Here is a 26864-nt window from a genome sequence, read left to right on the forward strand (position 1 = left end):
AGGTGCAAGTAAGTCTCACCAGTTGTTTAGATATGTCACACAGGTCATTCAGCAACCTCACAGGCAAAGCCTTCATGAATAAATTGCGAGAAGTGGTGGAAATTTCGTCCTCCTAAAAAAAATTATAATAAAAAAATTTAAAAACTATATTCAATTAACAAAACAAGGAGCTTTACCATTAAACCATTCTGATCAACCTTAAACACATTAAAAATAACTTAAAGTCAGAAATCACCTCGACTCACAAGAAGTTTTATTTCACACATATGTATACATCAGCAGAAGAAAGTAAGTCAAACAACTGAGGAACAACATGAAGGTTGACAGTATTTTCATTTCTAGGTGGACTATCCCTTTAAAAACTTTAACGTTTTACAGCATAAAACTTAGGGGTGTCCCCGACTAAGGATTTTCATAATCGAATCGGAATTTTCGAATCTTGCCGATATTCGACTAATAGTCGAATCATATGTTTGGGGGCGGGGCAAAATAAATTAATAAGAGAGAAGTCAGACATTCGCCAAACATAATTATTGATGTTAAAACACACGGAAAATGTCTAACGAACACCTTGCATATATAAACGGGATAAATAATGTTTTATGTTTTGATGAACAGATAGCTAACACTTAACATCGGCGAAACCATAACGATTAACCATTTTATTTTATTTTATTTTTTTTACAATAGTTCTCTCATTATAACGTTAGCCTAAAATTAAAAGGTCCCGTTCTTCGTGATCCCATGTTTTAAACTTTAGTTAGTGTGTAATGTTGTTGTTAGAGTATAAATAATATCTGTAAAATTCTAAAGGTCAAAGTTCAATGCCAAGCGAGATATTTGATTTAACAGAATTCGCCTACAAAAAACGACCCGTTTGGACTACAGCCCTCTAGTTCCTGCAGGAATGACGTCACTAAAACAGTTTTTTAACTAACCTCCGCCCGCATGAATTCACAAAGATGAAGCGCTTGACTTAAAACCAAATGCATCTTATATCAGGTAAATAATATATCCATGAAACACAGATCTATAGGGGTGGTTGGATTTATTGGCGAACTTTAAAATATTAATTTGAAGCTTCTTTCTTTTCAGATACTTACAGCTTTATCATAATAGGCTTTATATTAACTTAATGGGAGAAAACCAGTAGTGCTATGTGAAATCAGACATTTGAGCTCCCCCATATAGTCAAAATGGCATAATCAATAACGCCCCGCATATATTCAACTGTTAGTCGAATTAGGCTCCTCGAATCAAAGCATCGATTCGTCGACTATTCGGGGTCACCCCTAATAAAACTGAAAAATATTTATTTGGTTAAATTAATGCAGAGTGGTATTATTATAGTATTTTTAGAATTGAAAATTATAATTGAGAAAATCTGTCTATGCTAATTAGTTAGCAACTATTGTTGGAAATGATAGTCATACCTTGTATATGGTTATTGTTTCTTACCTCTTCTCTTCTGCTGATACTGTCAGAGCACAGCAGCATCACTGACTGAACCACTCTGATGGTATCATTCTCATTTAGTTTGCTCTTGGCTGTTGATATGTAGTGACTAAATTCTTGAACCAATGCCTACAAAAGAAGGGGCAATCAATTTATTATCAGAGAAAATTATTATTATTATTTTTTTTTTTTTGATTATCCATACCTAACATTTGTAATCATTCAATATATTTTTATTGAATCTACAAATCAATATGCAAAAAACATGAAGACAGGACTTCAAATATTGAATCATTTTAAATGCTTGTTTAAAAGCCACTTTTTTAGTATTACAATGACTTTAGGACCGTATCGATGATACGAACACTGATACAGATTTGTTTATAAAAGGGGTCATTTGATGCAATTTCAAGTTTTCCTTTCTCTTTTGAGTGTTACAAGCTGATAGCATAGATGCGATTCCTGAAAATGCAAAAAATAAAGTCTCAAAATAGAAGAAAAGCAAAGAAAGAAGGTGTGGCTTCAGTAACACAGTTAGTGTTGAATGTCAGAGAGATGCTGTGTGTATCTAGGCGGAAGCAAAAGCACTTTATTTGGCCTTCTGAAAATAGATTAATTTAGGAATCTTTAAGATTACTTACAAGTTACAACAGAACAGCAATTTTATGCATTTTATGGACGACTGTTTCGTGAACCTAGGAGGTCATTCTGACTTTGCTACGACAATCTGCCACTTCTGAATCAAAGACTGTAAGTATGTTTTGTTATTATTTTAAGTGTTTGCTATTGACTGTTCAAATGCGGGAAAGGGCGTTACATTTCCGACAAGTGCCTGCAGTGTTCGGCCAATCACAAAGGAAGGAGGGACTTTGTAGAAAATGACACGTTTGAGAGAGGCGGGGCATAGAGGACCTGCGATAATGTACAGTATTTGAAAAATAATCTGTTTTTAGAACATTTAAGCATTTCAATATATTCGGTTACACCAAATACACAAAATAATGATCTTTTAAAAAAAAAAGCATCATATGACCCCTTTAAACTGTCCTTTTTTTTCACATTTCTGGAGATAAAATCAGAAATGATAGAAATTCTACATTTACAGTATAAATGAAAGCCAGGTCTGATTTTTATTCACAATTAGAGTACAACGAAACTACTATAACATCTTTTAATGCAAGTGAACTTCATACTCCTCTATACTCATCGATGTTATTGATGGAAAATCCCACCTTGGCTTTTAGGAAGAGGGGAGAGTGACAGGCCTGCTCTTCTGTGAGGAGCCCGGTACACACATAAGCAGCCAGAACGCCAGTGAGCAGAGAAACACAGTGCAACACACACACGTGGGGAATGTTTGAACTCTGTCAAGTGAGGTAAGGAGGAATCACTGTACTTCATTTATATTAAGACACTACAGACGCTGTGCTGCTTTTGACATTCATATCCTATAGTAGAGCCAGCTGTACTTACATCAGGAGAGTAGCAGTTAAACAGCTGCTCAGCAACAGACAGGAGACTGTGCTCCAATTTGCTTCTGAGAGCTTGAATAACAGTGAACTGTGGTTTCTCTGAGTTAACAATCACTTTGTCAATTGTAGCACCAGTATTGGAGTGTGTGTCATCAAAACTGAACTGAAGGAAGAGACTCTCAATCTCCCCAAAACTGTCTTTTGCCTCAGTGAAGGAAGAACTCTGTGGACAGAAACTGTATAGGACACGGAGACATAATATTAAAATTAGCTTGTAATATTGTTAGACATTTGAACACTTTTCAACCACTTTTAAGCATTTTTTTTTGAATCTCAAGAGGTGCGTTTCCATTACCCCTTCAAATTGCGCAAACTGAAATTGCAGATTGAAAAATACACCTAATGGAAACGGAAAAATGTTTTAACACTCGCCTAAGGTGCTTTTTTAGGCAATGTGAAAAAAGGAAAGATTCACAAAACTGCAATGGAAAGATTTTTTTTTTGCACATTTACTGGTCACATGGCGTCTGTAAAGTCATGTGATCATTCTTCGATGTACTATAACCTCCAAGAAACTCTTCATATGTGGCTGCTCTCCAGTATAAGGGGCTTTCCCTACCATTAATGCTTGGATAATTACACTACACACATATGCCTCCTTTGAATAAATATAGCCAAAATCCACCAAATTCCCACCAAAATCTGTGGATGAATTATCGCGAGAGGCAAAAGGTTACGTTTTAGTCGCATTACATTGGTTAATGGAAACACACATTTGTTTTGTGCAAATCTGTAATGAAAACGTGCCTAATAAGAAACGGAATAGCACATTCACAATGAAATAGTTGAAAATAGCATTTACATTTCTGCATTTAGCACTTTTTTTAAACTCGACTTACTGCGCTATTAGTAAACATGATTATATTATATGATGAGTATGCTTTTGATTTCTGAATAAAAATCTATTTTGACATACTGTGGGTTAGTTCAACTTTTAAAATGGCAAGTGATGCAACTCCCCAAAAGGGTTATTTGTAACGAAAACAGCAACCATAAAATAATAAAAATGACAAACATTCAGATGTATTGCCTGGAAATCAAATCGGAAATTGCCAGTGCCACACAGTTGACATTATTATTATTAATATTTTTATTTTGTTGTTGAAGTAGCATGAATCATACACAAAATTCAACAATAAATATTTAGCAGTAACCAATAAAAAATAAAATAAAATAAAATAAAAATAACTGATCTGCATATTACTCACAGTACACAACACTACTAAGTATTTTTGCTCCAGCTGGTCTCTGAGTGCACCACACTCACCTCTCTGGCTTCAGGCTGCCCATCAGAAACATCAGTCCTGCTCTGCTGTCCTTCAGTGTCAAAGAGACCAGAATTCTAGGAATGAGGTTCAGTGGAAAATCCCTGCAAAGACCAGAAAAAAATTAATAAAAGAAATTAAAAATTCAGATTAATAGCAACTTCAGCTAAAATTCAGAGGAGAAATGTGAAATTGAATAAGATTATTAACCACTAAACCTAAATCTTTTGCAATTTTGAAGGAAACCCAAGCGGTCCTAATACTATGCTTATTAGTAATACAGCGACGCTGGACCTGGTGATAATGAGGTGAGGTCTGCTGTTCTCCTCCGTCTCCTCGTTCTGTTCGTTCATCACCAGCCAGCTGATGATCGAGTCTGTCAGAGTGGGCGGCTCTCCACCCGTCTCCATCAGCACTCCACTGGTGACGTCTCGACTGTGAACACTTTTAGGGATGGAGCACTTTAACAAGGCCTGGGCCAAGCAGAGGGCACCAACACTAGAGAAACATATTATGAATAAGTCAATGGAATAGAATTAAAAATATATATATTTTCTATTATTTTAATTTATTTGTTGCAAAGAAACCGATATTTCCAACTGACAGTAAAAAAGATAGAAATAACTGATTTAAAACCATTTTTTAGTTGGTGAAAATACTAGTGTTCTAATAATTTTGGCGACTACTGTATAATAAAATGTAAAAATGATATTGCTAAAAATATCACTGATAGTCACAGTAATATGTCATTCAGTAAATTACTACAAATATTTTCTATTTTATAAGCTGAAAGATGAGTGCTAATTATTTTCCACATGAGAGAATAAATGGGATTTTTAACTCCAGTATTTTTATACTCAAACTAAGCCTGTAAAGATGCACTGTGAAACTCACAGAGAGGGCTTGCAAACAGCACCAGAGAAGACTTTCCAGAACTCTCTATCAACAGGCACCAGAGATTCTTGCACCATGATACGCAACAGCTCCAGACACAAGCTCCCGGTCTGGGCTGAGCCGACTCCACGCAGGGCCAGAGCCCAGACTCTGCCCCACAGACGGCCCGCCTCCGAGCAGTTCGCTGAGCTCTTGGCATGACAGAGCGCCACCTCCCTGAGACAGCGCAGGACGTACGGTCCCCTCTCACCCCGACGCTGCTGTTCACCCTGAAGCTGGCAGAGCAGCCCCAGCAGAGGCACAAGATCATCAGCAGACAGGATCGACGGGTATTTGGATATCAGAGCAGCTGTGACCTGTAACCTGTCAATTGACATGAAGAGTTACAGCACTACATATTACTTCAATATTAGACACTAGATCTGCAAAGTTACTCTAACTGAATATGAAGTAATAACAACTTTTATGTCAAAAACAAATGGATGCAAACCCAAGGCAGGGCAGGACAGACCAATATCTGTATTTTAGGATTGTAGAGAGTGCCGTGATTTGTGCTTTAAGGTTTACCAGGGAATCATGTCAAACTCGCTGTTGTGGGGCTGCAGTTTGGACCGTATCACATCCCAATTTATCAGTGATGGCTCAATCCGTCTGCGTTTGCAGCTCTGCAGACTGTCCCGCTGAGTGTCCCGACAGAAAGAAGAAGCAGTCACTTCCAAAACAGGAGGGCTTTGATTGAACAACTGGAGAAACAGAGCACATTCATGAATACTATAAGCATCTAACAAGTGAAATAGCAAAGGACTACATTAAATTAAAGCATTCTTATGTACCAAGGGAATACTATGTACCCTTAACATATACAAAAAAACATGGTATTATTATTATTGTACTCCAAAGCACCGAATTTCTATTCATTACAAGCAAAACAGGTTAATGAGCAGAGCATCCGTTAATCACCTGGTGGCAGACATCAGCTGTCAGTTCAATGAGATTTTCTTTCACAGCTATGTGACGAGAGCCAGTGGCATATTTCCCTCTGCTGCCGATCTGACTGATCTCACTGACAAGAGCATCATAGAGAGTGCAGAGCTGACCCTGCCACCTGACCCAGTCTTCTGCATAAGCACCTGTGTCAGCAGAGGGTTTTGGTAAGTAAGTGTTTTTTGTTGAGTATCATATCTGATACATTAGGCTTTTATGGCTCACATTGTATGATGTACTATAGGAGAAAATGGAGCTCACACTCAATGAAGATAAAGAAACACTTAAATACTCAAAAATATGGATTTGACCCTCCAATGTGAGTTTGATTAACAGGCAATCTGACCAATTATAATGCAGAATCTACCATTTGTCCACCAAACAAACCAGACAGAAGAGTACATTAACATAGGTGGCCTTGAACTTGAAAAATGTTGTGTATTGAAGTCATTCAGCGCTTGAAACAAGAGAGCGTCTGATGTTCATTCATGTTTATTTCATGATGTAACTGAAGCATGAGTCCTCTGCACAATCTGACTTTGCTGCAGCCTGGAATTAAACTTCTGGTTTCGTCTGGTCAGAGGAGAACTGGCCCCCCAACTGAGCCTGGTTTCTCCCAAGGTTTTTTCTCCATTCTGTCACCGATGGAGTTTCGGTTCCTTGCCGCTGTCGCCTCTGGCTTGCTTAGTTGGGGTCACTTCATCTACAGCGATATCATTGACTTGATTGAACAGATACTATTAAACTGAACTGAGCTGGATGATGACATCACTGAATTCAATGATGAACTGCCTTTAAATGATCAAATTGTTTACCGTTTTCATTTTGCATTATTGACACTATTTTCCTATTTAATACTGTGAAGTTGCTTTGACATAATATGAATTATTAAAAGCAATATATAAATAAAGGTGACTTGCCTTGAGTTTATTTATTAATTTTTTCAAAAATTATGTTTTGTATTATGTTATCATTTTATTTTATTTTGTTTGTGTATTAGTTAGCTAGCATTTTTTACCTAATCAAAATAACCCAACTGCAGTTTGACTGAGATTAACTGGAACACAATGTAAAAACTTGATTTCTGAGTTATCGGTTTTCACAATTGAACTCTTCAACTACTGTAATAAGGAGGAAGAGATGATTGGTTCACATGCTACATGAACTGAGGCACCACAGCGATCGGACACAACACATTAAAGAGCCACAAAATGGAAATTATTGTTTGAATTTCTTAAAAAATGACAACATTTGAGAGCTGAGATTTAAGTAACTTGTTGGACCTAGCAACAGTAACTAAGGGGGGCAGGTCTTTGTTAAGGGTCAATTTGGTGCATTTGATATAATCTGATATTTATAATATATTATATATTTATATAAATCAATGAGATCTTTACAATATTATAGACCATTTACATCAAATGCACATAAATATCAGCTGTAACTCGGCTGTAAACAATAATATGTTTTAGCAAAATTATATTTATTTTTATATGTTTTATGATCAAACCTCATTAGATTTAATTTAATTTAATACTAATTGATTCTTTTCCATTCAATTATGGAAAATTACGCATACCCGAGTTGATACGGCATTACAGCAACATGAATGGAAGCATGGATGATGAAATCTCTTGATTGTGTGATATTCCTTTAATGGAAGCCCGCAGAACCACTTGTGGGAAATTAATGAAACATGGCAAACTGAAAAGTCTGAACATTACTCACACTTTTTATCAATATTATTATTTATACTACTGCACATTTTACTAAATAAGAGTAATATATGTCTTTAAAATATAGCTGTATATTTCTTTAAAATAGATTCCTCAAATTTCCTTCATACTAAAAATTTTAATAGCCTCCTGAAAATAGATTAATTTAGGAATCTTTAAGATTACTTACAAGTAACAACAGAACAGCAGCGCATTTTATGGACGACTGTTTCGTGAACCTAGGAGAGGTCATTCTGACTTTCTTTGAACTGATGGTAAAACAAAGGACAATATTATCTGTCTTTACATTTATTTTGAAAGATGAAGCTCGTGATTATGGAAAGTGGAGTTACATTTCCCACGAGTGTTTAATGTGTTCGGCCAAACACAAAGGAAGGAGGGACTTTGTAGAAAACAATGCTTTTGAGAGAGGCGGGGCATAGAGGACCTACAATAATTACCAGTATTTGAAAAATAATGTTTTTTTTTTTTACATTAAGCATGTCAATATATTCTGTTACAACAAATACACAAAACAATTATCTTTAAACCTATGGAGTCGATTAACGCGTATACGCGGCATTTTCTCCTGATAATTGTGCTGAGCGGTTTGACCAAAAATTTGTATCACGTTATTTTTTCAAAATTATGCAAGTTTTCTGGTTTATGACAGGGTTTTTTTTTTTTTATGCATAATCAGGTGTACAGTGCATTTTCTGCTGGTTGATATTTCAAGATGTGCTGGAGGAAATTGCTGTTTCACTCACAATGCTGGGAAAAAAATGAATAAATAATATATATATATATATATATATATATATATATATATATATATATATATATATATATATATATATATATTTATAATTTATTCATTTTTTTTCCCTGCATTGTGAGTCTTTTAATCACAGAACAGTAACAATCTTTCATATAGACATTAGTTTAAACTCAATAAACAAACAACACAATATTCATGCATTTTACTTCTAGGTTTGTATAGTAAGCTGCTCAAGCAAGCGGCAAAACATTTAAACACAATAATTCGATTACTTTTCTTGTAAAAATATTTACAATTAAAACACCACAGACAGAAACAGTCTCGTGCATTTTGCATTTAAATCTTTATCACAAGCAATCCCACAGGTCTTAATGAACTTTGTTTTTCTGCTTCCATAAAAGTGAGCATATACATTGTTTTCCTTGTTTATCTAAAAGTGCTATTTTTGTTGTTTTAAACCTAGCCAAAAACCCATGTGTTGCGTGTGAAACACAGTAGGCTTTTATTAGTATACATTTATTATGAAATGACTGCATTTCCATGTCAATCCATGTTAATTTTTCCCGTGAACAATGCGCTTTCACTTTAATTCAGCGCCTGCAGAGAGAACACATTCACACATTCACAGAACACAACTGCAGAGTCACATTCAAACCACTGTCCTAAAATCACCCGATTTGAAGCAAATCAGTCAAATGGGATTAATTTTTATGTTATGTGTATGTAAATTCATCTTTACTTCAGATGTTTTCTGCAGTGTTTACGGTCTTTTGGGTAATGATATATCTATACCGTTTAGGTGGGTGTGTCTGCTGCGCACTGACGACACAGGTAACTGTTCCAACACAAAATATAGCCTATTTCTTTAGGAACATAATTTTTCAGGAATTCTTAAACATGTACGTATTAGTATCGGAAATGGATTTAAATATATTTTACAATGAATAATACAATTATGTCGTTAATATTGCTTTATAATGAAAGCTTAACATACGATCTTAGTAATAAATTTTGTCTTTAAAACTTTATGTCTTTAAATCCGTGCTGTATATAAAGTTAGTCATTTATTTCTCTGAATAAATTCAGATTTTAGAATGAGCAGTTTGTAGTTTGTTTTATATGTTGAAGACATGTCTGTCTGATGTTTTTTATATTCATGATGTTCGCTACTATACTTATACACCTGAGTATAAGTCGCATCAGTCCAAAAATACGTCATGAAGAGGAAAAAAACATATATAAGTCGCATTTATTTAGAACCAAGAACCGAGAGAAAACATTACCTTCTCCAGCCACGTGGGGGCGCTCTACGCTGCTCAGTGGTTGACTACAGGAGCACTGAGCAGCATAGAGCGCACTCTCCCGGCTGTAGACGGTAATGTTTTCTCTTGATTAATTCCTCTCGGTTCATGTCAAATTAATTTTGATAAGTCACACCTGACTATAAGTCGCAGGACCAGCCAAACTATGAAAAAAAGTGTGACTTATAGTCGGGAAAATACGGTACTTAAAATGTATATACGCTGACTTGTTAGGAGATGTTTTTTCATTAAATTCATACAATTTCCTATTAATTCAATAGAATGTTTATGCACACTAGGGATTACCAATATGGCGGCGCGGCGGCTTCACTTTCATGACGTCATGAGCAATCCAGTTCTACATTATAGATCAGTACGTTAACAATCGCTGCTCTGCTGCAGACACACCACTTCAGGGAACGCACTAATGGACTGCAACCTCGTGCAGCTGGAATCTCTTAATATGCACTGCAGACGGAGTATGTGTGAAACAGGCGTTATAGCGTAACACCAGAGCACTGCTGTGTTTACCCTCACCACGCCTTGCAGTCGCTGATTAGAAGTGCAACATCGTAAAGGGTCTGTCTGAAACAGTATCGTGCGGCCGCGGCGCAGCATAAGGTTCGTTCTGAAAATGGAGTAATTAAATACATCGTTATGGCAGTATATTAAAAAATTTTATCATAAATGAAAATATAAACCGGTTTTCGGTATGAACCGGTATACCGCCCAGCACTACCTGATAACCCTGAAAATAACTTAAATTACACTTTCAGTTTTGATCGTACAGATAAGAGCAATACATCAATCGAATCTGTTAAGGGTCTACTTTTTTGTATACAGACATAATAACAACAAAACTTTGTGCATTTATAAAATAAAGATAACAAACAAGCAGGGCTGTGCAATTAATAAAAAAAAAAATGGTTCAATTTCAATTTTGGCCTCCAACAATCATGAAAATACAATAATCGAGATAAAATGATTATTGAGACCCATTCCGCCCCCTTTTTGCAGCACTGTGCTTTTGTTCTTCCATAAAAGCTCAATTCCCCTGGCAAATCAGTAAAATCATGTTACATGACATTTGCATAATGGAACACGCCTAAATGCTCAAATACACGCAAAAATTTGTCAAAATGCTGCGCTTAGTGATTATTCATGTATACCTTAATCGGCCGTGTAATAAATGCACATGAAGAGTTGAAAAATAATTGAAATACGTGTGTTGCAGTAATGTGGATCCGTGCGGCTCTTAAAGTAACAGCAGGCTATTTTCCTGCTGTGACTGTGTGCTTATTAATCAAATCACTGCTCTTGAGTAAAGGACTTTTGTAGCTTTCAGAAACAAAAAAAAAAGTTTAATTTTTACAGTGAAGACTGCTGTTTTATTTTACATTTAAATATTTATTTCTGTAATAGGCTGTAATAGACTTGCATAAAATAGACATTAAAGCACAATTTGTTTCATTTGTATCTTTTTAGTATATTGTATTTGTCCTTTGCGTTTTTATTACTGACAGTTTAATTATTTTCAGTAATTTCCAATAATTTTGTGGCCTTTTCGTTTGTTTGTTTGAAATTCCACTGATCTCTATAATGTAGCTGTCATAGCAACCTTATTTACAGAAAATACATATTTGATATGTATCACTTTCTTTAAATAAATCACTCATATAAAGTTTGTCATATGGCCCCCTCATAATTGTTTAATAATCGTGATTACAATATTGACCAAAATAATCGTGATTGTGATATTTATCATAATCGTGCAGCCATACAAACAAGGTGTGCTGTCTGCAGCCTTTGTCTGCGCTGATCTTCATTTAGACACGCGTCATTAAAATGAACTGTAACTCAGTGAATACTCAACAAAGAGACATGAGATATAGATCTACAGAAAGCCTGACATGTCTACTTTAAAACTAAATAAGTTCAATGCTGCCGAAAACAAATATTCTGTGATAAAGTAATCCATATGAAAACAACACGATGTCTAGTCTTTCACGTCTCCCTTCATTATATATAATGTGACCACGCCCCCGCGCTGAACGCTCTATTCAGATTCTAATGTTTCACTGAAGCACGCGGCTTGAACATGCCCATACAATAGAAAACAATGCAGCAATAATTTACTGTTTGCTTTGCGATAATAGGACTTAAACATAATTCACCCCAAAGAGATGTAATGAGGATTACCTCAGGATTAGAGATTTGGATTTCCTCAGAAAGAAGAATGAAGTGCTTTATTCAGCAGAGATCGTAAACATGAGTAAGTCTCTTTTTATTTATTGATAAACTTGGATTAGGTTTCACATAATATATACACATTTACTAGTTAGACTTTTTTCCAAACTATAATTCCTGACTAAATGTATAATCAAGTGAAACATTATGAAGTTTCAATAACAATATACACTACTGTACAATTCAAAAGCTTGATGTAAATAATATAAATGTTAATGTAACAAATGTAACAAACAATGCTGTTCTTTCAATTTATCAAAAAAAAAACATGAAAAAAAAATTCAGCTGTGAAAGTCAGCTTTGATTGTTCCTAATAAACTGTTTAACTGGACTCGCAAGTGAATATTAAATTATTTTGTGGGATAATTAAATATATTCTAAATAAACTACAAACATAAAAATATATAGATTTATTTTGTCCTCACATTCTTTCTTGTAACTCTTCCCTCTCAGTCACAATCCCGACTGAATGTCTCATTATGCAGCTCATTATGCAGGCCTTTGTCTTCTCAGGTGTAAATCACAATGATATTCATGATAGTTGACGCCTACTCGCATATGACTTTTACAAACAAAAAGTGTCTTAGATATTTAAATCAATGTATTGTTTTCTGTGAGTGAATAAACAAGATGATTTTTCACATAATTTAGAAATAAAAATTCTAGGCTACAAGCTCCAGTTCTCAACAGTCCCGGGAACCAATGTTATGTATGTGTTTTATGGCCTTTTTCAAGTGATTTAACAATTTTAGTTTTTCACTAACCACGCATAACATTTCTTTCCTCAAAACCACAATAATGTACATACATGCTGCTCACATATTATTATAGCCCAGTTTGTGCTGATTACAATGATATCAGACTTTACCCATTTAGATATTTATAAGAAACTGAAAAAAGCCCAAATGTCAGGGCATGACAAAACTTCTCCAGGCCCCAAAAATACCCTTAGATCTCAGAGGGTTAAAAAAAGCATCATATGACCCCTTTAATGAATACACAGTCAATATCTCATGCATAATGTTTTCAGTGATTCCATCTGTTTTTTCATCCAAAATCAATTTACACTCACCTGTCTCAAGAGTCTTTGCCCCTCTGGGGTGATGAACACAAAGCTGGAGTTGGAAAAACTTCACTAGCTCCTCTTTCAGCACCAAGCTGGGTCTCATCTCAGTATACACACGCAGCATGGACGACAGAACCTCCTCACCCAGACCACAAACCCTCTTTCTGCTGGACAGAAGCACTGAGCGCAGAAAAACATTCACAGCAGACACCAGATTCTCCAGAATCATTAGCTGTCCATCCGGCCTGAGGAAGAACATCAAAACACAAGCAGGGCTGTCAACGTTAGCTTGTGCAATTAATTCTTAACCTTAATGCGTTAAAATGTGTTTTTTTAATCTTAAACACAGTGCATTAAACCAAATATACAAAATAATGTTCTTTTAAGCAGCATCATATGACCTCTTTAATAAGTGAATCATTTGGTGCGTCTATAGATTCAATGGTTATTTTGTTTCTATAGAACGTGATTTCAATTTAGGGATAACCAAATGCATTGAATTGTTTTTACATTAAAAGTGATTTATCTAAGATGATAACCATTATTTTGTAAGGGTGTGTGTGGTTCAGGTAAAACCTATTTTTTGGGGAAAAAAATGTCTCCACAAAGATGGCAATATCTGAAATCATTGTGCTTTTTTGGGTCCAATGAGAAGAAAAATTACATTTTTGTAAGGGTAGGTTTAGGAGTAGGGTTAGTGTAGGGGGAGACAGTATAAAACCCATTACTCCTATGGAATGTCACCATAATGACAGGAAAACCTGTGTTTTTCTGTGTGTGTATCTCACTAGTAAAGTTTTGATGGATGAGGATTGCAACCAAAGTAAAGAAGATGCGGTGACCCAGGGGTCAAACAGTAAGCAGTAAGCAAGAGTCCGTTATATTGAAGTGCTCTTGATGCACTGATCGCACATTGTATCTATGCACATTCATGTTGTTTCATCAAATGCAGGATAATGTTTTGATTTGTCATGTGTATGTTGCCGTTCAGTAATTCTGAATGGATCTGTGTACTGTAGTTGGTATATTCAGTCAGGTTCTCCGTGCCCTCTCCATGCGCTCCTCTTTGGAACTTGACTTGTCTAAAATGCTCTTGCTGTTTCACTGTACACATACAATGCACTGTAAATGTATAAATTATATGGACACCTTATATCAGTTGCTTAATGGGTGTCCTTTTGTGGTGAAAAAAGCTTGCAGAAAATACAGTTTGTGAGAATCATCCTTCAATATGATGCTTTACTTTGCTGGATGAAGCAAATGGTAACAAAATGAATGTGTTAAACAAGATAAATGGTTAATTTAATAAAAATTAAAAATAAGATTTAAAAAAAGAAAAACGTATGTGACATGTATTAAATGATACCTTTTCAGAGCCTTCAGGAAGAAGTTAAAGAGAGTGTGGGATAGTCCCTCTGTTTGGACACAACAGCCCCAAACGACCGTGTAGATGATGCGACTCACTTGGACTCTATTGGTCCCTGACTTGGACCCCTTATTGAACAACCCACAGTACAAATCCAACAGACCTGCGTAACAAACGAAACAACAACAGAAAGATTAAAAAAAACACTGACAGGGTAAACAAAGTGAACTCATGTCAACATAAACTGGGTTATTTTAAGAAAATAATTAGCCGATTGCATATTATAATCCTTATTACTTGACCACTTACCAAATAGCCTAAATAAATACATGGACATTAAATAAATGAGTTTAAATTCTTATTATTATTCATTTATTTTTTGTCCTGGCTTATAACCTCCTTGTTCTTTAGAGTGATTTGAGATGCTGCCAGTTAGCTATTCTAACTTGCCGTATGAGAAAAAGAAATGATACAACAGCCATGAATGTAGCTGTGGACGAATCAATATAGAGTCTAATGTAGGGATGCACCGGTTGACCGGCCATAAATCGGTTTTTGGAGTTTTTTCGGCCCATTTTTCCGGAAGTGCGCCCGCATGCACAGACTACATTGTATTTCGAAATCTGTGCACAGGACACGGGCAGCCGTTCAGCACTGGAAGTGCCGAGCTACACATCTAAGGCACAGATAGCAGGTAGTGAACAGCTGTCATTGTACTGATGCACAAATAAGAGTCTTTCCTGCACCGCTCACTGAAGCTGCGTGAGTTTATCTGTACCTGTCCACGCCCTGCACTTCTCTAGCACAATGAAAAAAAGTGTTTCATTCATCCAATTAAAACATTTTAGGGTTTGATTCACATCTATATTTTTTTACTTGAGACAATAAGTTATTTATTTTTCATTGGCTCAAGTAAAAAAATATAGATGTGAATCATTACCTTTTTTATTTATTTTTTTAATTGGATGAATGAAACACTTTGCATCTTTGTTTTATTCGCACCAACATTATTTGATTTTAACATTTTGGAATAATATTTATGTAGCATAATTGTATTTAGTCTCATTGGTTAAGACCTTTTTTTTTTTTATTTAAAACCAATTTTACAAAATACTGAATGCTGAGAAACATCTTATTGAGTGTGTGTTGATTGTGTTGTTTGGAATGTAAAACTACGCAGTTATTGCCTTTAATTTTGACAGTAAATCTTTTCATTTAAGGCCAGTTCTCTGTAGTTTCAAACCAATTCAAAAACAAAAGCTAAATGCTGATGTCTGTATCGTCTATGTTTGTATCGAATGTACTCTACTTACTGTGTAGTTACTGCTGTTAATTTCAGATGGTTATGGTTATTGTTTTCAATAGCCAAAAGCCAGTTTGGCCAATTAAATACCAAATAAACATCTTGTTTATGCACACTTTCCTTCTTTCTTCTTTGTTGCTTAAAGATAAAAAAAAAAAAACTGTTTTTTTTTTTTTTCCGGAAATCGGTATCGGAATCAGCCAGTTTGCTTGTAAAAAAATCGGAATCGGCCATGAAAAATCATGATCGTGCATCCCTAGTGTAATGGCCATCATACAAAAATATCTGACCGATTTTGCATTCTGACTATTTTCGAGATACTTTCAAGCCAACCCGCAAACACATTTTCCCCAGTTCTCATTATCATATTGAGAAAGCAAACACTATGAAAGTTTGAAAATAATAATACATCATGGTAGTATTTGTAAAACCAGTAAGATTGTGTGCAATACAAGGATCACAAATCTGACAAAGTCAGTATAAAGAAGCTACACATATATACAAAGTTAAAATATTATAACTAGTTCACATGTCATTTACTTTTTTCTAAACCTGTATGCATTTCCTTCTTCTGCAAGACAAAAAAAAACTACGATTTTCTGAAGGATGTTGCATTCTGAACAAAGTTGGCACCATTGACATTCACTACATGGACAAAAAATATCAACTTCTGTGATCCAAAGCTGATTAATAAAATGCATGCAAGTTTGGACATCAGGGGAATATAGAGCATATTAATTCCGGCATGAAAAATGAAGAACGAAGGAATGCAAACACACAAATCAACACTCACTGTGCCACTGCTGCTGGCTCATCTCACACCAGTATTTACGGACAGACAGGATGTTCTTCAGCAGAATACTGCTGTAGTCCTCGCCGTACGCCGCACAGCTGAACGGACTCTGTAAAACCTCCACCACATGAGAAATCAGCTCCGCACACTTTAACTTTGGACCGCCTGCGAAACAGAGGTGGATTTATGGACATTTATCTAATGCACAGTAATAAACATCCACCATGAATACAGGACTGAATCTTTTCTTCTCTTGTACTGTCATGAACAGCTACTCTAGTATTAGTGGCTCAGATAATTACGCTGGTTGGCGCATCTGATGAAATACTTCATCAGGCTGCTAATTTCCTGCATCTTTTTCTGTCGGTTTGCCTGCGTGGTGGCCGAAACGTTGGCTTTTCCTGACTGCAGAAGTTCTGTCTCTTTTTGAAGAAACTTCTGTAGAAACCTGTGCAGAAGATTCAGCGTAGAATAAGCACACTGTCAACTTGCACCACAGAATAACACTGGATCGAGCTGAAAAACAGACCGGAAAACAGCATCCCAGGTGAGCTGCTTGGAGCCTTTGCATCCGGACGTACGGTCAAGTTCTTCCACCGTGTCTGGTGAACGGATGAGTCTCTTGAAGCGATCCGCCTCTTTCTGGAAAAACAAATGGTCTGTTTATTTGTGTCTTTATTATTTCCAATAATTCTTACTTAGATAGTTTTCTGCTCAGTGGATCCATTATTTGATGCTTATTTACTGTGTGTGGTTCCACATCTAAACTATCTGAACTCAGAGCATGCATATGAATGGACAAGATGTTTCACACACCTTTCTCTCTGTGGCTTTCTCATTTTCAAGTCCACGGCAGCACACTAGCAGCTCATGCAGCGCCAGACTCATGGTCTTTCAGAGGAAATGAATCCAGTTCATCAGCTGTATAATGGAGTGTGTAGTGTGTACAGAGATTTATGTGACAAGTGTCTGTCAATGCACATCCTGTTGCATCTGCTTCCTAACGCATCGTCACGCGTCAAAACTATTGATACGGAGTATACAATTGATCTATTAAATACCGAAAATCTACTTAAAAATCGTGTATCTGTTATGTGTCTGCTTACAGTGCTTTCGTTATCATCCGTTTCTTCAACTTTTCTTTTCCATGCGTGTCACATCAGTACCGCCTTCCAGCTCTTCTTCACTCAACTCATGCTGCTCGAGCTTCACTACTGCCATCTAAAGGACTGAGGAAGACCAGCTCATGAATATCGATTCACATACAGCACAGTGTAGTCCTTTTTAGAGAATTTTATATACTAACAGTCTGTAGACAAATAGCTTAGAAATTACAAATACAATATGACCTATGACCTAACAGAAACAAATAAATACTGTGCATTTATACGGGAATTTGGGCATTTACATTCAAAGTTCAAATTTATGTGTGGGAAATATTTGTTTAAATGGGTGATAAAGAAAGAAAGAAAGAAAGAAAGAAAGAAAGAAAGAAAGAAAGAAAGAAAGAAAGAAAGAAAGAAAGAAAGAAAGAAAGAAAAAATATTAATATTAATATAATATTAATTATTTTTTAGGCTGCTACAGAAGCATTAAATACAACAAATGACAAACAGCATAGCAAAACGCGAGTTAAATTCTTCTTCTTGGTCATTTTAAAGAAAATTCAAAAGCGAATTAATTATATTTATATCTAAAATACTACACACAGTGTCCCATTATGAAGATCCCGCCCCGTTTACTCCCTTGTCACAGGTACTAATATAATATTCATGAGTTAAATAAAAAGACGTGACGTAAGACTGACGCTTTTTTTATACTGTCATGGCGGCCGTCAGGAGAAACAAACGCGTGGCCGCGGCTCAGCCAGGGTTTTTGCCTTTTAAATCGAGTCTGGACGACAACAGTTCGTCTAAACGGCGAAAACGCGTGAACAAAAATAAGAAAAAAAGCTGGAACAAATTCAGTGATATCCAGGATGTGGAGGAGTTTCTGGATGACGTACGGCTTCAGGAGAGAGCCACAGGGTGAGATTACTGTTAAATAAAATAAATTAATATCAATTATTAGCGTCAGTCTGTAAACCTGCATATAGTATACTTTACACCAGTAACGTTAATCTATGTTAAAACTTAACAATAATATGAAGCGTTACCGAGCGTCACGTGGCTGGTACGATTTCTCCTCGTGTACATTTGAACCTATAAACCTTTAAGTTAGCAGATTGAATCTTTAACCACCACGCCACAAAACCACACCGTTCATGATACAGTCGGCTAAACTGGATTTTTGGTCTCCTTTAGGGGGTTGATATCTGAAAAAGCAGATGACTCCCTCTTCTTTGTGGACACTGGTGAAACAGATGTAAAAGACACACAAGCACGTAAGTGTGAAAAACTCCTCTCTTTACTGTTAACTGTTTTTATTTTTATTTTTTCCTGTGCAATTCATAAATGCTGTTTTTGTTATTAGAGAAGACAGTCAAGAAAGGTAAACCCTCTAAACCTCTGAGGATAGATCTTATCCTGCAGCCAGATTCCCACATCCCAGCCCCCAAAAAGTGAGTACAGTAGACTTACCTGTTTTAAGATTAACTCTCAGAATGACCTTTGACATGCATCCTCTTCTCGAGGGAGCTTCTGCCCACTGATGATCTCATCCTTGCGCTCCCAGTATTTCTTTGGGAATGTGAAGACAAAATGATGGGACTTGGAGGGCTGTTGTGTGAACGGCCTTCCAGGATCTGAGGGCATTTTCTCAAAATTTGATTTGAGATTTTTAGTTTTATTTCCTTTTTACCAGTGTCATTTTATCTAGAGTAGAGGCTGATAATTTAAATGGTGAAATTATATATTACAGTACAGTTAAATAACAGCATATCAAATATTTTATATTAATATCTCATTATAAGCATATCATGTCTTCACTTTAGATTTAAGTCTATTTTATTTGTAAAGCACTTTTCACAATACACTTTTTTTTAAAGCAGCTTCACAGAAAGTTGTAGTGTTGAAGGGTTAGTTCATCAAAAAATGAAAATTGTCATTAATAACTCTCCCTCATGTCGTTCCAAACCCGCAAGACCTCATCTTCGGGAACACAGTTTAAGATATTTTAGATTTAGTCAGAGAGCTCTCTGTTCCTCCATTGTACGATATATTGTCCAGAAAGGTAATAAAAACATCATCAAAGTAGTGCATGTGACATCAGAGGGTCAGTTAGAATTTTTTGAAGCATCAAAAATAAATTTTGGTCCTAAAATAACAAAAATGAAGACTTTATTGTCTTCTCTTCCGGGTCTGTTGTGAACGCGTTCAAAAAAACTGCAGTTTAGTGATATCCAGTTCGCGAACTAATCATTCAATGTAACCGGATCTTCTTAAATCAGTTCACCAAATCGAACTGAATCGTTTAAAATGTCTCAAATTTACTCAAACAGTACACTGACTGAACTGATGTGAAGAGAAAACTGAAGATGAACACTGAGCCGAGCCAGATAATGTACAATAGATTGACTCGTTCTCGACTCAAGAACCGGTTACATTTTTTTTTTCGGATCACCAGTAGTGATGGGAAGTTAGGTTCTTTTCCCACGAACCGGCTCAGCTCGGTGCTCATCTTCAGTTCTCTCTTCACAGCAGTTCAGTCAGTGTACTGTTTGAGTAAATGAATTACTCCAGGATATTGGTTTGTTTGAACTCAGAGGGAGTGTCAGCCACGTTAAAAAAGTTAACAGCTTAAGTCATTTGCGGATTAATGTGTATTGGAGACGCAAACCATTTAAAACGATTGAGTTCGATTTGGTGAACTGGTTCAAAAAGATCCGGTTACATCGAATGATTCGTTCATGAACCGGATATCACAAAACTGCAGTGTTTTGAACTCGCTCACAACAGACAATGCTGAATAAAGTCATAGTTTTTGTTATTTTTGGACCAAAATGTATTTTCAATGCTTCAAAAAATTCTAGCTGACCCTCTAATGTCACATGGACTACTTTGATGATGTTTTTCTTACTTTTCTGGACATGAACAGTATACCGTACACACAGTTTACCATACACACAGTTTCAATGGAGGGACTAAGAGCTCTCAGACTAAATCTAAAATATCTTAAACTGTGTTCTGAAGATGAACGAAGGTCTTACGGGTTTGGAACGACATGAGGGTGAGTCATTTATGACAATTAAATTTTTGGGTGAACTAACCCTTTAATATTTGTAATATCTTATTGCCTTAGTCAAATGTAGCAGTTAAGCACTGTGCTATAAAAGTTTCCATTTTGTGCCAACATAATCAGTCAAGAAGTTAAGAATTGCTATATAGTAAATATTTACTTGGGTACTTGCAGATTATTATGTATTCAACATTATATAAGATCTTGTACAATGATATAGGCCTAAACAATCACACCGCTATATAGCATGTATTTCTTTGTGTTAGTGTGTTGTATTTATGTATGCTGGTAAATTGTTTATTCAACTATAAACATATCTCTTTACATTTTGTGGTGATAGACGAGAGAGAAATTGAGATTTGCTTTAAAGTGACATTAAGGAAAAATATTTAGAGCTGAACAGTTGGATTTTAAACTGCAGATAATATGATAATGTCCAACCCTATTTTTACATGACCCTGATTCTCCTAATATTCTTCTAGTGTCTTGGCGTTCCAGCAGCCCAATGCTAAAAAGCAGCGGCGCACATCAGCGAGAGCAGCGAAGTTGGCGGCCATGGGAGTGTTGCCACGAAGAGAAAAGCTTCTTCAACTCCGAAGTGCTGCGGCCGCCTCTGGGGTGTCAGCGAAAGAACATCCAGAGGCCAATAACAATCCAGAAAGAGCGTTTTATGACCTGTGGAGTGCAGGCAGTGAGTCGAGTTATGAGTCTTTTCTCTTTCTCTTGTGATGTACGCAAGTGGCATAATATTGACTCGGTGTCTTCTCAATGTCCAACAGCACCAGAGACCGCTGATCCCTACTATCTTGAACAGACTAAGAAAAAGCTTGTCAAGGTTCGTGTGTTCTTTATTTTTAATTAGCCATTTTGACAATGGTGTATCTAGTGGTGTATCTAGTAAAATACTGGTCATTTAGTATTTTGTAATTGTCATTTTTTAAATCAGTATTTTTTATTTTTTATTAATCATCATCAGTTTTTTTATCCATAAATGTTGTGAACAGGATTTTGACAGTACAGGTGTACAAGAGTCCATTCTTACAAAAGATTACTACACTAGAGCTATAAGAAGTAGAATCTGAAGTAGAAATGTTTATTTTGAAAGTTATGTTTTATTTCCACAAATTGATTCATTTTCAAACTATTTCTCATTTAGTGAATATTATGTAAAATTTAGGTTTAATTGCAGCAGTTATTATACATATGTTATTAGGGATGCACGATAATATCGGCACAACATCGGTATCGGCCGATAAAAGCTTAAAATGACCATCATCGGTATCGGCCGATATGAATATTTCTGCCGATGAGCCAAACCGATATTCTCCAAGTGAAATAATTGACCTGTTTTTCAGATGTGAATGTCTGTCTACATTTGTAAAATAATACATTTATGGTAGAATCAGTACAGAAGAGATACATGGATTTCTCTTCAGTAAAATTAAAGTTTAAATATATCAGGTGAAAAATTTGTATATATATCGATATCGGCATCGGCCAAAATTATTTTGAAAATATCGGCATATCGAATATCGGCCAAAATCCAATATCATGCATCCCTATATGTTATTTACTGTCTTTATTACTGTGATTTGAGAGATACTGGCTTTAAATCAACCATCAGCCAGCTTGTTCTCTTAGAGGCCGTTTACACGACAACATTTTCAGCCAAAAAAGAGAAACTTTGTGTTTTGCCTGTTTGTGTACACGACAATGGACGTTTTGGAGACTGAAAATGCATATTTTTGAAAACGGGTTTCAAATTGCAAGTTTAGGGTGCTATTTGGGACATGGCTATGTACCAGGGTTATTCAGATCTTGCCCTGGAGGGCCAATGCGGTGCAGAGTTTAGCTCTAACCCTAGTCAAACACACCTGAGCAAGCTGATCAATGTTTTTTTGGGATCATTAGAAAATCACAGGCAGGTGACTTTGATCACCTCATTGGCCCTCCAGGGCAAGATTTGAATAACCCTGCCATATACACTATATAATGGTCACTTCCCTACAGGTACTGTTTACTAACAAGGTGACAGCGCCAGCTACTGGTCTGGCATACTTAATACAGCATTGTCCTGTTTACATAAAACTTCTTAAAAACGCAGTGGAAAGACTTTTCAGTTTTTGACTACATTGTTGTCGTGTTAAAAGTTGATTTAATTATAAGTGAATGATGCTAAATACAGGTGTGTATGGGGTATAAAATGTTTTGAGTTTGTCCATAAAGGTATTGGTATTGGCAAATTGAAGAAAATCCATATCAGTGAACCAAAATAATTAGCTGTTTTTGTGGTCAGATGCTGAATTTGTTAATTTTTCTCCATTTGTTTTTTTTTTTTAAGAGGCCAGATAGACTGAATGAGAAACCTTCCGTTCTTCCTGCGATTGAAGTTATCGCTCCTGGAGGTTCATACAACCCAGACTTCTTTTCTCACCAGGTAAAACAAAAAGCCTGTTTCTGCTTCTCTCAGCTCACTGGAATCAGAAAACATTTTTATTTGATGATCAAAATGATCCGTCTGTTTGTCTTGAAATGTGTGTGTGTGTTTCTCTAGGACCTGCTTCGTGAGGCCCATGAGGTAGAGGTCAAGAAGCAGAAAGCGGAGGAAAAGTTGGCACGTCAGCTGGCTGTTAATGAGGAGAAGGCCACTGAGGTACAACCTCTAACTGTATGCTAACACCTTAAGGTGTGGTCAAATTAGCCAAAATGTGCAAGTTAATAAATGTCTGTAACTAGAACGGAATGGCTTACAGTCTACGATAACTGCATTTGCAAAAATGAGTAATATTCAGCTGAAAATACTGTATCTTACAGTGTAATGCACTCAAATAGATATCTGTCTGAAAAATGAACCAAATGTAATTGTAGTTGCCATTTAAAAAAAAAAAAAAAATTAAACTAAAAAAACAGCCAATATGTTAATAATAGGCATGCTAATAAGATGGTTAATAGTGAGAATTCACCTCAAGTTAAGAATGCTTTTATGACGCAAAATTAATGTAAACACAGCCCACTGTGAACACCTTTGTAATTTGCTTCAACCTTTTCGAATTTTATGCATTATTATTTTAAGTTGAAGTGTACATTTGGATTTGGAAACAAGCAGAGTACGGCTGTTTCTTATGCATGCAGTGCCTTCTGCTGTTCAAAACTAAGAATCGACTCGAGAAAGAATCAAGATGCATTCAGAAAATTTCAGAATCGATGCTGAATCACTTCTAAATTCACAATGAATAATTTATTTTCCCAGCCCTAGTCTCTATACTAAAGTGTTACTTTATTTATTTCTTGGATGGTAAGCATCATACACTGCTGTGTAGTGAGTAAGCTAGCATACCATTTTGGACATAAATTCCAAGTTCATATTGGAGTGTATCCACATGCTTTCCTAAATATGCATTTTTTTTGTTTGCGTGTGTGTTTTTATCTAGGAGACCATCTTTAAAGAACAGGTGCAGGGGTTGATTGAGGAAGAGGAGACTGAACCACAGGAGCCAGAAGGGGACACAGAAGACACAGTCATGGGGCCAACAGCAACACAGGAAAAGAAAACTGAGAGACAGAGGAAAAAGGAGAAAGCTGAAAGGATTAAGGTAAAGAAGCAGAATGGACTTGCCTGTTGACCAAGTTGGGTATGAATCTCCTGATTAACATTCAAAGCTTTAATGTATTGAACAGGATTTGCGGAGGAAGGTGGAGCGTCAGATGATTGATAAGCAGCAGCAGCTGTTCCAGTTGCGATCGATCAGTGCCAGCGTGAAGAATCTGGAACAGAGGACCAAGATGAGGCAGGCTCAACGCAAGGCCCAACAAGAGGCACAGAAAAGCATGCCTCGCCGACTGGGCAGACTCAAGTCAGTTATTTTACATTTATTCATTCATTATTTACTATTTTATCCAAAGTGGCTTACAATTGAGGAATACAAGCGATTCATCATAAAGAGGCAAATAAACACAGGAAGTACTCGTAATACAACGTTTCGAGCATTGTTCAGATTAGCACAAGCTAGACAGGGAGGGATAAAGGAAAGAGAAAGCGAAGTTTATGTGTGTTGGTATCATGAGGCATCGCTCACTCCTAGATCTCAGACATCTGGAGGGGATGAACTGTAATAATAGTGAGTGGAAGTAGGTGGGTGCTGAGCCTGTGGCTGTTCTATATGCAACCATCAATGTCTTACATGAGAGCTGCAACCGGTAAAAAAAAAATTAACATCAGGATTTCTGACTGAATTGATGGGGTAATTGTTAACCTAGCTGGATAGTGAAATCATGCTGTGGAAGGGAAGACAAGAAACTCAGATTCTGGCAGGTTTAGCCGCAGGTGATGTTCTTTCATCTGTGCCGAGATGTTGGATCTGGTTGAAATGAGCGCTAGAGCTGTGTCATCAGCATAGCAATGTTAGGAGAAACCATGTGCCTGTATGATGGGCCCCAGTGATCTAGTGTATATGGAGAAGAGGAGGGATCCAAGAACGGATCCCTGAGGAACTCCAGAGGCTTTTGTTATCCTGCACACTTCATGACATCATGATAGAGAAAAGTTAGTCTGCTGCTCCATCCATGCAGTACAAATGAGTATTGTTATTTGTTTTATTAAATAAGGCCAGTAGTATTACATATCACTGACACCCAGGATGTGAGTGTTTTAACCATTTTTACAGAATGCTTTTTGGGAAAAGTTATTCTCGTTTTTTTTTTTTTTTTTTTTTAGTTGCAACAAATTGTAAAGTTAAATGCATTAAACAACCATTCAGTTCTGTTATTATGGGGGGATATTATGGAAATTTGTACATCATTTGCAACTCACATAATTTATTATTCTCAGTTCAGTTAACTACAGTATATATCATGTAAAGGTAATGGTTGTTTAAATTATTAAATAACTACCTGATTGTGGTGATAGATAATGTGCAGGAGTAACATTCTCTAGATTGACTGCATATCACCTTCCATCATACGTGTAATTCTTTTTTTCTTTTTTTTCTTTTTTATTACAAATGTTTTCACACCTCCAGTGGAAACAAACATCTTTCCAAAAAATATCAGTGAGATTAATCTGACAATCATCAACCTCTTAACCTTTTCTGTTGGATAATGGCTTTCTTAAAAGGGTTTTTTAGGATCGTTTATTCCTGTATCATATTGTTCAATAGGTCCCTGCATAAAAATCTTATGTTACCAAAACACAAAGGCTGGTGAAGTTGAAACCTGTTGTTCTTTGATTATTGAAAGTGTTTTATGTTTCTGTAGGTTCCAGACACCTGATCTAGATGTTCAGCTTAGCGACGAGCTTGCCAGCTCTCTTCGCAGTCTAAAGGTATGTTTACTGCTCGTGTTGAGCTCTTACGGAGTTGCAGTTTGCATGTTATCTCTAATAACGTGTTTCTTTGTCATGCAGCCAGAGGGCAGCATCCTAAAAGACAGATTTAAGAGCTTACAGAAGAGAAACATTATTGAGCCCAGAGAAAGAGCCAAGTAAGTTCAGCATTTCATTGCTTTATTTGTATAAAATCAATGAAGCGTTTAAGTGGTGTTATCTGCAAAACTTTCATTTGCATCTCCATTTTTAATCGTTCCTATTCTCCTTTCAGGTTTAACAGGAAGTACAAGTTGAAGTACTCCGAGAAGAGGGCCTTCAGGGAGATCGAGTGATGCACAGTGATGTTTTTCCTTTCAGTCCTCTAACAAATGATGCTGTGCTATTCATACTGCAATAAAAAGTTGATATATTCCAACAACCCTTTGTCTCGGTGTTTCTTAAAGTGGTGTGTCAGTTTTATTCTTACACTGTTTTTCAGAATTCACACTGTTGCAATTATGCTTTAGTTCCCCCAGTCAGCAAACCAAAAGTGACTCTGGCAAGGGGGGAAAATATATATAAAGTGAAGATTTTTTTTTTGGGTGGGGGGGCGTTTACATGAACCAGACTGTACTAGAGCAGCCCATCCCCATCTGGAAAGGCACACTTTACAAAATGTTTTGCATA

General features: G+C 36.2%; 2 protein-coding genes across 4 annotated transcripts in view; one reads left to right on the plus strand and one right to left on the minus strand.

Moving 5' to 3' along the window:
- atm (ATM serine/threonine kinase) overlaps window positions 1–17931 on the minus strand; it is a 61634-nt gene extending 43703 nt beyond the window's left edge. The window contains exons 1-16 of one of the 3 annotated variants that reach the window (XM_026282861.1): window positions 17806–17931; window positions 17516–17620; window positions 17229–17341; window positions 17002–17147; window positions 16700–16864; window positions 14604–14766; window positions 13244–13482; window positions 6107–6276; window positions 5714–5889; window positions 5147–5509; window positions 4547–4750; window positions 4255–4356; window positions 2929–3163; window positions 2688–2819; window positions 1459–1584; window positions 20–112 (exon numbers count right to left, since the gene is read on the minus strand). In XM_026282861.1, the coding sequence (XP_026138646.1) occupies window positions 20–112; window positions 1459–1584; window positions 2688–2819; window positions 2929–3163; window positions 4255–4356; window positions 4547–4750; window positions 5147–5509; window positions 5714–5889; window positions 6107–6276; window positions 13244–13482; window positions 14604–14766; window positions 16700–16864; window positions 17002–17147; window positions 17229–17341; window positions 17516–17587 (2499 nt within the window). In that variant the 5' untranslated portion in view covers window positions 17588–17620; window positions 17806–17931. Of the gene's footprint in view, window positions 1–19; window positions 113–1458; window positions 1585–2687; window positions 2820–2928; window positions 3164–4254; window positions 4357–4546; window positions 4751–5146; window positions 5510–5713; window positions 5890–6106; window positions 6277–13243; window positions 13483–14603; window positions 14767–16699; window positions 16865–17001; window positions 17148–17228; window positions 17342–17515 lie in introns of all 3 variants that reach the window. The other 2 variants (XM_026282860.1, XM_026282863.1) reach the window with 2 other exon arrangements.
- A 574-nt stretch (window positions 17932–18505) lies between these two features.
- On the plus strand, window positions 18506–26616 carry nop53 (NOP53 ribosome biogenesis factor). The gene is made up of 12 exons (XM_026282864.1): window positions 18506–18726; window positions 19003–19082; window positions 19172–19259; window positions 21358–21566; window positions 21655–21710; window positions 23217–23312; window positions 23430–23528; window positions 24307–24468; window positions 24554–24729; window positions 26129–26195; window positions 26277–26353; window positions 26470–26616. The coding sequence occupies exons 1-12, from the start codon at window positions 18524–18526 to the stop codon at window positions 26528–26530; spliced, it is 1374 nt and encodes a 457-aa protein (XP_026138649.1). The 5' UTR covers window positions 18506–18523; the 3' UTR covers window positions 26531–26616.
- The last annotated feature ends 248 nt before the right edge of the window (window positions 26617–26864 follow it).

The sequence above is a fragment of the Carassius auratus genome, chromosome 15 (genome assembly GCF_003368295.1).
Source record: "Carassius auratus strain Wakin chromosome 15, ASM336829v1, whole genome shotgun sequence".
NCBI lineage: Eukaryota > Metazoa > Chordata > Actinopteri > Cypriniformes > Cyprinidae > Carassius > Carassius auratus.

What these genes read in the sequence shown, in the direction of transcription:
- nop53 (XM_026282864.1), top strand. Translation starts at nt 18,524, where the DNA reads ATGGCGGCCGTCAGGAGAAACAAACGCGTGGCCGCGGCTCAGCCAGGG. An exon ending in CTAAGAAAAAGCTTGTCAAG is followed by an intron (nt 21,711 to 23,216) that starts GTTCGTGTGTTC and finishes TTTTTTTTTAAG; the next exon opens with AGGCCAGATAGACTGAATGA. An exon ending in ATGAGGAGAAGGCCACTGAG is followed by an intron (nt 23,529 to 24,306) that starts GTACAACCTCTA and finishes GTTTTTATCTAG; the next exon opens with GAGACCATCTTTAAAGAACA.